This window comes from Pipistrellus kuhlii, unplaced genomic scaffold, assembly GCF_014108245.1.
Source record: "Pipistrellus kuhlii isolate mPipKuh1 unplaced genomic scaffold, mPipKuh1.p scaffold_m20_p_89, whole genome shotgun sequence".
Lineage (NCBI taxonomy): Eukaryota > Metazoa > Chordata > Mammalia > Chiroptera > Vespertilionidae > Pipistrellus > Pipistrellus kuhlii.
In genome coordinates, this window is record NW_023425594.1 from 535,602 (window position 1) to 551,547 (window position 15,946).

Below are 15,946 nucleotides of genomic sequence, written 5' to 3' on the forward strand. Positions count from 1 at the left end.
TGGAAGACACCATACACATTGTCTTTCTGAGACCCTTCCAGCCCACCCCCTCACACAACTCCCCACAGCTCCTCCTCCTCCAGTGCGGTCTCCCTCCCAGGCGACACCAGGCCTTAAGGGACCCTGATGTCTGCTCACTTACTAGGGTTCTATAGTGACTGTGTTAATTTTTATTTTTAAAATATATATTATTGATTTCAGAGAGGAAGGGAAAGGGAGTCGTATAGAGACACCCATGATGAGAGAGAATCATGGCTTGGCTGCCTCCTGCCTGCACTACCCTACCAGGGTTGGAGCCTGCACCATGAACATGTGCCCTGACCAGGAATCGAACCTTCACCTCCTGGTTCATAGGTCAAAGCCCAACCCCTGAGCCCCACCGGCCAGGCCTTAGTGACTGTGTGTAACCCTCAGCAAGGGCAGTGGGGACACGCAGATGCCATCAGAGCTGAGAGCCAAGCCTGGGGCCCCTCCCGCCTGCAAAGCAGCTCCCTGCCCCACATAGCCAGACAGGGCCCCTTCACCTGGTCCCACACCAGGGCCTGGGTGCCATCAGCTCACACCACCTCCTCACGGGCACCCCATTCTGCACCTGCTGCCTCCCTATCACCCCATCCCTGTCCCACTCCCAGCCCTGCTGCCTCCCTGTCCCAAATCACATACACTTTTCCCCCCTCCACCGTAACACACACCCCTCCCCTCTCTCCCCAGGTCCGTCACACACACCCCTCCGCCCTCCCCCGGGTCCGTCACACACACCCCTCCCCTCTCTCCCCAGGTCCGTCACACACACCCCTCCGCCCTCCCCCGGGTCCGTCACACACACCCCTCCCCCCTTCCCCGGGTCCGTCACACACACCCCTCCGCCCTCACCCGGGTCCGTCACACACACTCCTCCCCCCCCCCCCCCCCCGGTCGGTCACACACACCCCTCCCCCCACCCCCGGGTCCCTCACACACACCCCTCCCCCCTCCCCCGGTCCGTCACACACACCCCTCCCCCCCCCCCCGGTCGGTCACACACACCCCTCCCCCATTCCCCGGGTCCGTCACACACACCCCTCCGCCCTCACCCGGGTCCGTCACACACACCCCTCCCCTTTCTCCCCAGGTCCGTCACACACACCCCTCCGCCCTCCCCCCGGTCCGTCACACACACCCCTCCCCTTTCTCCCCAGGTCAGTCACACACACCCCTCCCCCCTCCCCCGGGTCCGTCACACACACCCCTCCGCCCTCCCCCGGGTCCGTCACACACACCCCTCCCCTTTCTCCCCAGGTCCGTCACACACACCCCTCCGCCCTCCCCCGGGTCCATCACACACACCCCTCCCCCCTCCCCCGGGTCCCTCACACACACCCCTCCCCTTTCTCCCCAGGTCCGTCACACACACCCCTCCCACCTTCCCCGGGTCCCTCACACACACCCCTCCCCCGGGTCCCTCACACACACCCCTCCCCCGGGTCCGTCACACACACCCCTCCCTCAGGCCGGGAGTGACAGGTTCCGCACCGTCAGCCACGCCCCCCGCCCTGAGGGGCCCTCCGCCCGGAGCGGTCTGGAGGGAGCCCCGGAAGTCCTCTCTGCGCCCCACCCCCTTCCCCCTCAGACACCCAGAACCCTTCCACCGGGCGCCGACCCGCCCCTCAGCCCTCCGCCCCCTCACGGACGCGAGGCCCTGGGGACGCGCTCACCTCAGCCCGGCGCCCCGGGGCGGCCGCCGCCATCGCGCTCTCGGGGCGCAGCGGTCGGGGGGCGAGGAGGGGCCCCGTCCCGCAGGAAGCCGGTCCCTCGCGGGGCCGCCGAGCGTCACAGTCGTGAGCTTCCGACCCGCGTCTGCGCGGCGGAGACCCCGCCTCCCTCGCGCCTTCCCGGTCCCGTCACCTCGCTCCGGAGTGAAGCTGGAAACATCGCCTTGGCGAGGACCCGGCAACAGCCTGCTGCTCTCTCATTGGCTGCTGTGCGCGCTGCGCCTTCTGGGAAATGTAGTTCCCAGGCTCTGGAGGCGGCCTGGAGAAATCACCCATTGGGGCCTTAGGAGGAGGAATTCCTACTAGGGAGAAGCCTGCAAATATGGTGTTCCCAACTCCTGAGAGGGGCTTTGTGCATGGTCATGGTGATGTCAGGAACGTCCAATACCATCTGGTTTTTAAAAATATATTTTATTGATTTTTTTACAGATTGGAAGAGAAAGGGATAGAAACATCGATGAGAAACATCCATCAGCTGCCTCTTGCACACCCGTCACTGGGGATGTGCCCACAACCAGGCTTGAACCGGGCACCCTTGACTCCTCAGGTCTGTGCTTTATCCACTGAGCCAAACTGGTCAGGGCAAGGGCATGTACCTTGCTTGCAGGCACATCCCCAGTAGGGGGTGTGCAGGAGGCAGGTTATCCATGTTTCTCTCTCATCCATGTTTCTAACTCTCTCTCCTTCTCCCTTCCTCTCTGTAAAAGAAAGAAAGAAAGAAAGAATATTTTAAAAATAATTATATTAGCCGAAACCGGTTTGGGTCAGTGGATAGAGTGTAGGCCTGCGGTCTGAAAGGTCCCAGGTTCGATTCCGGTCAAGCGCATGTACCTTGGTTAGGGGCACCTCCCCAGTAGGTGTGTAGGAGCCAACTGATCAATGTCTCTCTCTCATTGATGTTTCTAACTCTATCCCTCTTCCTTCCTCTCTGTAAAAAAAAATAATAAAATATATTTTTAAAAATAGAAAAAATAAAAATAATTATAATAATAGAAACACTACTTTTACAGGCTTGTCCAGTCTCAAACCTCGCAGGCCAGCCTGGAGAACGTTTTCGCAAGCCCCGGAACGCTTGGGACTACATTACCCAGAATCCCGTGCGCCAGGTTGAGCCAATGACAAACCAGAATGGGATGCTCTCCGTGTGACGTCTCCAGGGGGGCGGGGCTAGTGCATTTTTTATCAGGTCGCGCGCAGGGTTCGCTGGGTCCAGGGTGACAGGGACTGGAAAAGGCAAGAGAGGGGTCGTGGTCCGCGCCGCTCGGACGCGGGTGTGAGACTCGGGGACCCTACGGGACCCCCCTCTTGGCCCGCCGCCCCTCGGCCCGCCCCGCCCGCGGAGCAGGATGGCGGCGGCCGCGCCCGGGCGCCGGGCTGAGGTGAGCTTGTCCCCGGGGCCTCCTCGCCTCCCTGACCCGACCCCGCTGCCCCTCCTGCAGCCCAGGCCCCGGGGCCGAGAGGAAGGCCGAGAGCAGAGAGGGGGGCTGGGGCTCCTGAGGCGCCAGCAGGTCCGAGCCCGGTGGAAAGTGGGGAGGGGGGGGAGGGGAGGGTTCGCGCCCCAAATCCCAGCGCCCTTCTGGCGCCTGAGGGTCAAGTGAAGCCATCCGGGGCCTGGTGTCTCCTGGGAGGGAGGTCCCCCTGGAGGAGCCGTGGGCGGGTGTGTGAGGGAATGGGCTGGGAGGGTCTCAGAAAGACAAAGTGTGCGAAAACCTGTATGGCTCAGTGGGTAGAGCATCAGCCTGCGGACTGAAGGGTCCCCAGTTGGATGCTGGTCACGGGCACCTGCCTGTTTTGCTAGCTCAATCCCCAGTGCGGTGTGTGCAGGAGGCAGCCAATCGTTGAATCTCTCTCCTCCCATCATCTCTGAAATAAAAATATCTTTTAAAAATAATAATAGCGTCTTAACCAGTTTGCCTCAATGGTTAGAGCATCAGCCTGCGGACTGAAGGGTCCCGAGTTGGATTCCGGTCAAGGGCATGTACCTAGGTTGTGGGCACATCCCCAGTGGGGGGCATACAGGAGGCAGCTGATCAATGTTTCTAACTCTATCCCTCTCCCTACCTCTCCGTAAAAAAAAAAAAAAATTTTTTTAAAAGAACAACAAAGTGTGTGGAGAGCGGCTACAGCGTTTGGACAGGTTCAAGCCTCGGACTAATGAGAGGGCACTGTCCTATCGTGGCAAAGCCACGATAAGGTCCTGGCTCAGAGGGCAAAGCTACTCCCAGCACAACTATAGCCAAAGGCTGTTGGCTGTCAGCTTGACCTTAAGGTCCGAACCTGGGGTCCCAGGTGGCTGAGTGAGGTGGACTGCCACAGCAAAGCTGGATGGAGTTCTAGTGCATGGAATTGAGTAGACTGGAACCCTGGGAGAACATTGTAAACATCTTGACCACGCCCTTCCTTTGCCTGGTGGAATCTGGCTATAAAATAAAGACTCAGCTTGCAGGTTGTGGCACTGTCTCTCCATCAGAGGGCAGTGTCTCACCTAGCCCCAGCTTTATTCTCTTGTCTGTCTTATTGAATCTTTCACACGCCCCTGCCCCCACCTCCACAGGTTCACCCCTGGTGTACTGAGCATAATACAAAAATGTATGGTTTCCTCTGTCCCCATCTCGCCAGGACCGTGTGACCTTTGATGACGTGGCCGTGTACTTCTCCCGGGAGGAGTGGAGGCTCCTCGATGAGGCTCAGAGAGGCCTGTACCACCATGTGATGCTGGAGAACTTGGCCCTTGCCTCCTCTCTGGGTAAGACTCTCACCCTCTCACTGGGGACTTGGACTAGGTTCTGCCCAGCCTCCCCCTCCTTTCCCCAGAGGCTGCTCTGTGGACCCCACATGCTCCCCTGTGGGCCCTAGGCCCTGCCCTCTTCTCTCTGCTGCAGCTCCACTGCCTGCTGCACTGACTCCTCATAGGGAGGGGATGCTGTGAGCCTTATGCCGTCCACCATGCTTTCCCACTCCCTGGCCTGGACCCTGTATCATGATCCAAGATCTTTTGTTGTTTTAATATTTAAAAAAAATAAAATAAAATAAAATAAAATAAATATATATGTATATATATATGTGTATACACACACACACACACACACACACACATTTTTACACAGAAGAAGGGAGAGGGATAGAGAGTTAGAATCATCAACAAGAGAGAAACATCAATCAGCTGCCTCCTCCACACCCCCTTCTGGAGATGTTCCGGCAACCAAGGAATCAAACCCGGAACCCTTCAGTCCACAGGCTGACGCTCTATCCACTGAGCCAAACTGGTTAGGGCTAGTTCTTTTTTTGTTGTTTATTTGTTTTTGTTCCAGTGTTGCTGATGTGTAAAATGGTATATATTTAAATTGTACAATGTGGGGATGTGATATATCCTACCTAATAAAAGAGAAATAAAAAAAAAGAAAAGAAAAGAAAAGAGAGAGAGAAACATGCAAATTGACCGCACCTTTGCTATGCCAACAAGCTTCACCCACCAGCCAATAAAGACGAGTATGCTAATTAACCCAACCAAAATGGCTACAGCCATAGAGAGCAGGAGGGAGGTTTGGGTTTCCCAAGCAATGGAAGAAGCCAAGCTTTCCACCTCCCATAGCTGGCCTAAGCCTCCAATCAAGGCTACAAAGTTTCTATCATAGAAGGTAAACAAATCCAAACAGAAATGGCTGCTGGCCATGGAGTGAGCAGGAGGCTTGGCTCAGCTCTTTGTCAACCATCAAGTTTCAATTGTAGAAGGTAAATAATTCCCAGATACCAGGGCCTTAACTTGGGTCTCTGGGGAGCATGGCTGGCCTGCAAACCACCACAGGCACCTTGCTCAGGCCGCCCGTTGCCCCAAGGGAACGCCTACCCTGATCTGGAACACCCTTCAGGGCAAACCAGCTGGCTCCCACCTGTGCACCAGGCCTCTATCCTATCTAATAAAAAAGTAATATGCAGATTGACCATCACTCCTACACACAAGGTGGCTGCCCTCATGTGGTCAAAGATCCTGCCCCTATGTGGACACAGATTGCCACCACAAGATGGCCAGCAGGGGAGGGCAGTTGGGAGGGACCAGGCCTGCAAGGGAGAGCAGTTGGAGGTGATCAATCCTGCAGGGGAGGCCAGTTAGGGGTGACCAGGCCAGCACAGGAGGGAAGTTGGGGCAGATGGGGCTGGCAGGGGAGCAGTTAGACATCAATCAGACTGGCAGGGGAGTGGTTAGGGGGTGATCAGGCTGGCAGGCAGAAGCAGTTAGGGGCAATGAGGAAGGCAGGCGGGCAAGCAGTTGGGAGCCAGCATTCCTGGATTGTGAGAGGGATGTTCGACTGCCCGTTTTGGCCCAATCTTACCGGGCAGTTGGATATCCCTCAAGGGATTCCCAGATTGGAGAGGGTGCAGGCTGGGCGGAGGGACAACCCAACCCCCCCATGCACAAATTTTATGCACCTGACCTGTGTGTGTGTGTGTGTGTGTGTGTGTGTGTGTGTGTGTCTGTACTGAAATAATTGCCATAGTGAAGTTGATGAACACTTGTATCAATTGAATCACTTTTGTTTGTTTGGTAATAGCACTTAAGATACCCTCACCCAGTAACATCTTAATGTAAAATACAGATCATTAACTATAGTCACCATGTTTTACATTAGATCCTCAGAACTTATAACTGAAGTTTTGTGCCTTTTCATCAATAACTCCTCATTTCTCCCTTCTCATGGCCCTGACATTCGACTCTTTGAGCTCAACTTTTTTTCAGATTCTATTGTACATCTAAGTGATATCATACAGTGTGTGCGTGTGCATGGCACGCACGCGCGCGCGCATACACACACACACACACATATATTTGTAATCCTTACCAGTGAATATTTCTGTTGATTTATTGATAGTGGAAGAAAGGGGGGGGGATCAATGTGAAATAGTCACATCAATTGGTTACCTCTCACACTCACGCCCTGTCCACACCAGGAATCAAACCTGTAAATCAGGTACCTGCCCTTGACCAGGAATCAAACCCAAGACCTTATGGTGCACAGGTCGATGCTGTAACCATTGAGCAACCCTGGCCAGAGACACCAGTATTTATCTTCCCATGACTGGCTTATGTTATGTAGCATAATGCCCTCCAAGTTCATTCAAGTTGTTGCATATGGCGGGGTATTTTTTTTTCTCCTTTTTTATTTTTATTTTTCATTTTCATTTCTTTCCGGTGGGAGCCAGATATCCTTTTATTTTTATTTATTTTTAAAATATATTTTATTGATTTTTTACAGAGAGGAAGGGATAGAGAGCTAGAAACATCAATGAGACAGAAACATCCAACAGCTGCCTCCCGCACACCCCCTACCAGGGATGTGCTCACAACCAAGGTACATGCCCTTGACCGGAATCGAACCTGGGACCCTTCAATCCACAAGCCGATGCTCTATGCACTGAGCCAAACCAGTTAGGCCTAAATTTCAATTCTTTATTGTTTAAAGTATTATATCTCCCCTCCTCCCCCAACTTGACCTCTCCCTAGCCAATCCCACAGCCCTGCATTGCCCTATTCTTATAGTCAACATGTACTTCATTAGCATTTATTTACATCCAGGCCCCTGCTGTGGAGCGCCCTGTGAACAGAGTGTTTGTGCAGGAGTGTCACCGTCCAGCCCCTCCACGGCAGCTCTGAATTCCCTGACAACCCACCCCTGTGAGAGCTGTGGTCCAGTCTTGAGAGACATATTCCAGTTGGCTGAGCACCAAGGAACCCCACACATCCAGAACACGGTCAGGTGTAGGCTGGGTCTGAGACAATTTTATTTGGGCGCAAACTTTCAAAATCACCAGAAGCAGCACCTGGCAAAGAAGGCCTTCAGAAGTGGTGGAGACAGGGTCCTGTTGGTGGAGAGGTATAAACTTCATGTTTCAGAGAAGCCTTTTCCCTGGGATAAAGTTGGGAAGGGCTTCCTGGCCACCTCAGAACATCTCCAGCAGCAGACGACTCACACCAGAGAGGAGCCCAACAAAACCGGAAAACGTCACTTTACCCAGGGAGACTGTAAGAAAGCCATCAGCCCCAGAAAGACCCATGCTCCGGTCTCGGAGATCCACAGCAGAAGACAGTATGCTGTGCGCAGTGAATGTGGGAAAACATTCAGAGATCAATCCTCATTCGCCGTTCACCAGAGAGCGCATACAGGTAAAAGCCTTCACGTGTGTGGCCAATGTGGCCAGTCTTTTAGGCGAGCCTCAACCCTCACTCAGCATCGGAGATTTCATTGCGGGCCAAGGCAGTCCAAGTGCGGCAACTGTGGGAAGTTCTTGCACCCAAAATCTGTCCTCATTTATCCCTGGAGAAGTCACACCGGGGAAAAATGTCAGTTGTGCCGTGAATGTGCGCCATCTTTTAGCCGGAGCTCCATCCTGGTGCGAAAAAGGACAGTTCACTCTGGAGAAAGGCGTTATGAGTGCACTCAGTGTGGGAAGTCCTTTAGAAGAAAATTTTACCTCATTCTACATTGGAGAGTTCACACTGGAGAAAAGTCTCATGAGTGCCATGAGTGTGGGAAATCTTTCACCAGGAAAACTGTCCTTATTCTACACCGGAGAGTGCACACAGGAGAAAGGCCTTTCCAGTGCAGTAAATGTAGGCGGTCCTTTACCAGTAGCTCCGTACTCATTCTACACCAGAGAGTTCACACGGGAAAAAGGCCTTACGAGTGCAGTGAATGTTGGAAATCCTTCAGCCAACAATCTTACCTCACTCAGCATCAGATAGTTCATAGTGGGAGACATTCTTATGAGTGTAGTGAATGTGGGAATGCTTTTACGTCTGTTTTCATCCTCAATCAGCATCAGAGAGTACACAGAAAAGAAAGACCTCATCAGTGCAGTGAATGTGGGAAATCGTTTATGCTAAAACTACACCTTCATATACACCAAATAGTTCACACTGGAGTAAGGCCTTATCAGTGCACTGAATGTGGGAAATCTTTTTCATCTGGTTCCAAGCTTACTAATCACAGGAGAGTGCACAGTGGAGAAAGACCTTATAAGTGCAGTGACTGTGGGAAATCTTTTATCCAAAGGCATCACCTTATTACCCACGAGAGAGTTCACACAGGAGCAAGGCCACATCAGTGCAGTGAATGTGGGGAGTTTTTTGCTTCTGGTTTCAACCTCAGAAATCATCAGAAAATTCATACAGGAGACAGGCCTTACGAGTGCAGCGAATGTGGCAAATCCTTCACCCAAAAATGTTACTTTCTGACCCATCTGAGAATTCACACGGGAGAAAGGCCCTATGAGTGCGGTGTATGTGGATTATCTTTTACCACTAATTACTCCCTCCATAAACATCAGCGAGTACATACAAACAGAAGGCCATATGAGTGTACTGAATGTGGGAAATCCTTTAGGACAAATTCTTACCTCATCGAACATTGGAGGGTTCACACTGGAGAAAAGCCTTTTCAGTGTAGAGAATGTGAGAAATCCTTTTCAACCGGGACAGGCCTGCGTTATCATCAGAGTGTCCACACCGGATTAAAGCCTTATGAGTGCAGTGAATGCGGGAAATCTTTTCCCTGTAGCTCAGCCCTCATTCGACATCAAAGAACGCACACAGGAGAAAGGCCTTATGTGTGCATTGAATGTGGGAAATCCTTTATCCGGAGACATCACCTTGTCGAACACCAGCGTATTCACACAAAGGCCTCAGGATTGTAGAGAATATGGGAGACCTACCCCTGCCTCCCCACCCCTGGGGAAATCTTTTAAGGACACTTTCTACTCCAATTAACAGAGTATAGTTCACACGAGAGAAAGGTGTTTGATTACAAAAAAATATGCTAAATTCTTTAGCCATAAGTCTTCCCTTAGTGCCCTGACCCTCAGGGCACAGCAACGTGGGGAGAGGGAGGACCTGTGGAGGATGAAAAGAAGGGACAGGGGAAATGGAGAAATGGAGGCAAGACAAAGTTCTGATCAAGCCTCAAACTTTATTTTTGGAACAGCAGTATATATACAGCAGGAACAAAGCGGGGCAGGGTTGCCTACGCAGCGGGGTCTTTGACAGTGTATAATTGGTTTAGTCACTGAGTGACAAGGTGGTAAGGACCTGGCAACACAGGATTGGCTAACTGCCAGGGCGGTGTAACATTCCAACGCCTGGGCTAGCTATGGGGGAGGATCAGGAAGGGGACATTGCAGAGATCCTCCGTCCGCAGGCCGACGCTCCATCCACTGAGCTAAACCGACTTCGGCTGGCGATTCTTCTTGGGAATTGACTCCACAGGATGTTGAAAGGTGATGCGAGGAATCTGACACCGTGCCTGATGAATAGCACTGTCTCATTCTGTGAGATTTGATGGTCGTGGAACCAGCTGCCTGATGGCTCTTTTACCATCTTCCCACAAATGCTCAATTGGATTGAGGTCTGGTGGTTGTGGGGGCCACCTAAGCAAGGTAAAGTCTCCCTGGTTTTCTCTTTTTTTAAAAAATGTAATCTTTTTTTAAAAAAAATATAGTTTATTGATTTTTTACAGAGAGGGAGAGGGATAGAGAGTCAGAAACATCGATGAGAAAGAAACATTGACCAGCTGCCTCCTGCACACCCCCTACCGGGGATGTAACCACAACCAATGTACATGCCCTTAACTGGAATCGAATCCGGGACCCTTCAGTCCACAGACGGACGCTCTATACACTGAGCCAAGCCGGTTTTGGCTAAAAAAAAATTTAATCTTTACTGTTCAGATTATAACCAAAATCCTAACTTCTGGACACATGAGAGTACACATTAGAGTAAGTTCGTAGATGTGTAGGAAATGTAGTTTCTTTGTTCAGTGTTTAACCACACTGGGGGAAAGTCAGGCTTTAGTCATCTGACTTTCATAAATCTCATCCTCCACGTAGGGAGATTTCTCGTAATGATAGTTATGTGGGAAGCATGTGTACTTCTGTTTATACTTCCTAACCTGCCCAGGGCTTACTGCAGATTTGTGTCCCTGCAAATTTCTGTGACAGAATCTATTTCACCTGAACCAACACTGAGCAGGTCCCCACAGTTTTCATCAGTCACTATCCTATTGTCCTCAGGTAAGCTGACTTTGTTCTCTTATGAGTTAAAGGATATTAGGAGTAACGTAAGCCTTTAGGAGATCTGCATTTCATTTGCTGTGTTTGGGACCTTATGCATTGTTGACCCAGAGAACATCATCTGAGTTTCGTTCCCGGGGGGAAAAATATATATTTTTAAGAACATGATTTTCTAGATACCTCTAGTGACTATTTTATCACTGTCAATGCCACTGTCAGAAGATTGGTTGGGTCGATGTCCTTTGGGTTTTTAACATAATAAAAGCCTCTCTGATTTTGGGTGTTTGTGGTGTAGTTTGTAAGCATATTTGGGCTCTACAAGCATGAAGATTATAATTGTTCCTCTTTTTCCCTTCATAGTTCCCCTCCACCCTGTTCCCACCCCACCCTCTGCCCTTACCTCCCCTACACTGTCCTCATCCATAGGTGTACGATTTTTGTTCAGTTTTTCCTGAACCCCCACACCCCTTGCCCCCTGAGAATTGCCAGTCCACTCCCTTTCTATGCCCCTGATTCTATTATATTCAGTTTATTCTGTTCATCAGATTTTTTATTCACTTGATTTTTATATTCACTTGTTGATAGATATATATTTGTTGCCATGGGGCTTTCAGCATGAATGATGCCATTTGGGGCCTGTGGTTTTCTGTTTAAAAATAGCCTCTTGTGCCCAGCTGGTGGAGCACAGTGATTGAATATGGACATTTTAGTCAGGAAATCAGGGTTCAAACCCAGGTCAGGGCACATATTAGGTTTGTGGGCTCTTATCCCCATTAGTAGGTGTGTAGGAACCAACTGATCAATGATTCTCTCTCATCATTGATGTTTCTATCTCCCCTCTCTCTTCCTCTGTCAGAAATGAATAAACACACACACACACACACACACACACACTTAAGCAATAGTCTGTTATGCCCTGACCCATGCATCAAGAGATCCCCAGTTCCGCCCTAACCGGTTTTGCTCAGTGGATAGAGCATCGGCCTCCAGACTCAAGGGCCCCAGGTTCTATTCCAGTCAAGGGCATTTACCTTGGTTGGCGGGCACATCCCCAGTAGTGGGTGTGAGCCCAGAACCAATCTCCAGGTCATTGGAGTCAGAATGGAGCGTTTGCTGCAATTAACCAGCAGCCAACCTTGCCCTCCAAGGAGCAGCATCCCTACAGGGTCCCTCCAGGAGCTAAAGTCCTATTTGCTCACAATGGCCAACCTGTGGCCTCTGGAGCACTTTGAACTACATTACCCAGAAGGCCGTGCGCTACGTCCCGCTTGGGAAGCATTTCCGGGATATTTCCACCAGGACTTCCGGCTTCCTAGGGGCACATTCTGTTCCGCCTTTGAAGTGACAGAACGGAGAGGGCGCCGAAAAGGCGCGGTCCCTGCCGCACAGACGGAGGCCTGAGGCTCCGAGACCCCGCGAGGGACCCGCTTCAGGGCGGGAGTGTACCCGCCGCCCCCCGTCCCGCTCCGCCCGCGGAGCCCGATGGCGGAGGCCGCGACGAGGCGCCCGACTGAGGTGAGCGCGTTTCGGGGCCTCCCCGCCTCCCTCACCCAACCCGGCCGCCGGGGGGCGGGCATGGGGCGCCCTTCCCCTCCTGCAGCCCAGGCCCCGCGTCTGGACCGCGAGGTACTGCGGGGTGACACCCGGTGTGAGGGGGTGGGAGGCAGTGAGGGGCTGCGGGGTGACACCCGGTGTGAGGGGGTGGGAGGCAGTGAGGGGCTGCGGGGTGACACCCGGTGGGAGGGGGTGGGAGGCAGTGAGGGGCTGCGGGGTGACACCCGGTGTGAGGGGCTGCGGGTGACACCCGGTGTGAGGGGCTGCGGGGTGACACCCGGTGTGAGGGGCTGCGGGGTGACATCCGGTGTGAGGGGGTGGGAGGCAGTGAGGGGCTGCGGGGTGACATCCGGTGTGAGGGGGTGGGAGGCAGTGAGGGGCTGCGGGGTGACATCCGGTGTGAGGGGGTGGGAGGCAGTGAGGGGCTGCGGGGTGACATCCGGTGTGAGGGGGTGGGAGGCAGTGAGGGGCTGCGGGGCGACATCGGTGTGAGGGGGTGGGAGGCAGTGAGGGGCCTCCGGGGGACAGTGAGGGGAAACATCCCGTGAGCAGGTGGTCACGTGGGGCTACACCTGGGAGCCCGGATGGAGGCTTGTACATGTGGTAGCTCTTTTTTAAAAAAATATATTTTACTGATTTTGTAGAGAGAGGAAGAGAGAGGGATAGAGAGCCAGAAACATCGATGAGAGAGAAACATGGATCAGCCGCCTCCTGCACACCTCCTACTGGGGACGTGCACCCCCAACCAGGGCACATGCCCCTGACCGGAATCGAACCTGGGACCCCCTCAGTCCGCAGACCGACGCTCTATCCAATGAGCCAAACCGGTTTCGGCTGTTTAATTTTTAAAAATATATTTTATTGGGGATGAGGATAATTATGTGATACCATAACCAATAAAGAAATTTAAAAATAAATAAATAATATTTTATTGATGTTTTTTGCAGAGAGGAAGGGAGAGGGATAGAGAGTTAGAAACATCGAGGATGAAAAATGAATCTGAGACCCTTCAGTCTGATGGCCAATGCTCTACCTACTGAGCCAAACCGGCTAAGGCTATTGTAGGTGTCAGTAGGTCTTGGGATCAGTGTGGATGGTTTTGTGGGAATGGCTGCTATGGGTTTGATCCATGTCTGCATCGTTCAGTTTATAAGGACATAAGCTGATCTCAGTCTTTCCCATGAAGCCTCCTTATTTACTCTCCTGAAGTCATTAACATCCGTTAGCCTGTCAAGGAGAAATTAGTGCATGGAACCCTGCCTTTAAAGGCCACATAAGGCTCATGGAATTAAACCCATCTAGAAAATTGCTTAGCTCTCCTCTTCGTTTTGGCTTCAATACCATTTTTTCCTTGAAACATATACATTTAAAAACAAGAAAAAAAAATCGATGAGAGTCGAAACTGGTTTGGCTCAGTGGATAGAGCATCGGCCTGCGGACTAAAAACTCCCAGGTTCGATTCCGGTCAAGGGCATGTGCCTTGGTTGCGGGCACATGGGCAGAGGGGCGGAGAGAAGGCGTGCAGAAGGCAGCTGATCGATGATTCTCATTGATGTTTCTAACTTTCTATCCCTCTCTCTTCCTTTCTGTAAAAAAATCAATAAAAATCTATATTTTTAAAAATCGATGTGAGAGAAACATCGATCAGCTGCTCCTGCACACCCCCCACTGGGGATGTGCCTGGAACCAAGGTACATGCCCTTGGCCGGAATCGAACTTTTGACCCTTCCATCTCCAGGATCCCTCCTGTGGGACACGGCAACACATGGGCTATGGCCCTGACCAGTGTGGCTCAGTAGATAGACATCTCGGTGGTTTTGTGAGGCATTAATGATGGAGCTGTTCTGGCATGGCTCAGAGCTCAGATGGCATTTACTTGCTTCCCCTCCCTTTTCCTTCCCCCTCCTGTTGCTGGGAGGGTGATCAGTGTGGTTAATGGGACTGTGATGACAGAGCAGACAGCACTGGCACTAAGACTGGGTGTCTTCTCAGACCTGGGCAGCTTTGGAGGTGGTGGGCTGTGGGGAAGAGCGGGATTGTGGGTGTCTCCAACAGACTGTTCCTGACTCCGTTGTATTCATTCCAACAGGTTGGTGTGTCCTTTGAGGATGTGGCCGTGTACTTCTCCAGGGCAGAATGGGACCTCCTGGACGAGGCTCAGAGACGCCTCTACCTTGATGTGATGCTGGAGAACTTTGCTCTCGTGTCCTCACAGGGTAAGACCATCCCTCTCCTGGTGCGTTCTTCTTTGATCTCGCCTGCACCCCTTCCCTCAGGATTGTACTTTGTTTCTTCTGTTTGAAGCTCTGAGGGTTCTGAGGAGACTTGCCCCCAGACAGCTGTGGGCAGCAGCAGCAAATACTCTTTGGCTCACTCCTGTTCTGTTTGTTTTATTTTGTGATATATATATATATTTTTTTTAATTGATTTTTTTACAGAGAGGAAGGAAGAGAGATAGAGAGCTAGAAACATTGATGAGAGAGAAACATCGACCAGCTGCTTCCTGCATACCCCTTACTGGGCATAGGCCCGCAACCAATGTACATGCCCTTGACCGGAATTGAACCACTATGAACTTCTAAAGTTAATAAATAAATTTAGAACAGATACGGGACACAAAAATAAGCATACAAACATCACTTCCCATTTTTATACACTAACAACAAAATTTTTAAAATATATTTTTTATTGATTTTAGAGAGGGAAGGAAGAGGGAGAGAGAGAGAGAAACATCAATGATGAACGAGAATCATGGATCCGCTGCCTCCTGCACGTCCCCCACTGGAGATCAAGCCTACAACCGGGCATTTCTTTCATCATTATTGATGTTTCTATCTCTCTACCTGGTGTTTCTCAATGGTTAGGACATCGGCCCAGGGATCCAAAGGTCATGGCTTCAATTCTTATTCAAGGGCATATACTTGGGTTGTGGCCTCACTTCCCATCCCCTGTAGGAGTCTGCCAGTCAACGTATCTCACATCTGTTTTCCTATTTTCTTTCTCCTCCTCCCTCCCTCACTTGAACTCTCTCTGAAGCAATGGAAAAAATATCCTCAGGAAAGGATTAACAAACAAAGAAACAAAAAAACATCAGTTCTTAGTAATGATATTAATTTTTTTTTTTGCCTTTCTTGTTTCTATTTTATATATATGTCAGTTCTAATTTTTCTTAATTTTTTAAAATATACTTTTTATTGATTTCAAAGTGGAAGGGAGATGGGGAGAGAGAGATAAAAACATCAATGAAGAGAGAGAATCATTGATCAGCTGCCTCCTGCATGCCCCACAGTAGGGGTCGATCTGGCAACCCAGATATTTGCCGTGACAAGGAATCAAACCACAGCCTCCTGGTTTGTAGGTTGACTGTCAACTACTGAGCCACACTGGCTGAGCTCCTGTCTCCATTTCCCCCTTGTCTCTGACATCCCAGTGAGCTATCTGCAGGCCCCACTTGGCACACTGCTTTCCCATAACCTTTCCAAGGGGCCAAAGCCCTCTCTTGTTTCTTCTTCTACCTGAGTTCTTTCTTTGTTTCTATGTCCCTAGCTTTAATAAATGCACTCTCAAAATCACCTGGACTC

General features: G+C 51.3%; 2 protein-coding genes across 16 annotated transcripts in view; one reads left to right on the top strand and one right to left on the bottom strand.

Moving 5' to 3' along the window:
- LOC118712380 (zinc finger protein 154) overlaps positions 1-15,946 on the top strand; it is a 280,454-nt gene that overhangs the window by 243,441 nt on the left and 21,067 nt on the right. For 2 of the 6 annotated variants that reach the window (XM_045577320.1, XM_045577317.1), the window contains exons 1-2: positions 2,948-3,130; positions 4,371-4,497. In XM_045577320.1, coding sequence (XP_045433276.1) covers positions 3,098-3,130; positions 4,371-4,497 — 160 coding nt within the window. In that variant the 5' untranslated portion in view covers positions 2,948-3,097. Of the gene's footprint in view, positions 1-2,947; positions 3,131-4,370; positions 4,498-7,323; positions 7,505-12,135; positions 12,327-14,454; positions 14,582-15,946 lie in introns of those variants that run through there. The other 4 variants (XM_045577318.1, XM_036426032.2, XM_036426018.2 and 1 more) reach the window with 4 other exon arrangements.
- Positions 1-15,946, bottom strand: part of LOC118712381 (zinc finger protein 551) — a 135,813-nt gene that overhangs the window by 82,509 nt on the left and 37,358 nt on the right. Inside the window, exon 1 of one of the 10 annotated variants that reach the window (XM_036426042.2) lies at positions 1,695-1,825. The exons of 6 other annotated variants lie outside the window; for them this stretch is intronic. In XM_036426042.2, coding sequence (XP_036281935.1) covers positions 1,695-1,727 — 33 coding nt within the window. In that variant the 5' untranslated portion in view covers positions 1,728-1,825. Of the gene's footprint in view, positions 1-1,694; positions 1,900-15,946 lie in introns of those variants that run through there. 3 more of the 10 variants (XM_036426039.2, XM_045577322.1, XM_036426038.2) reach the window with 3 other exon arrangements.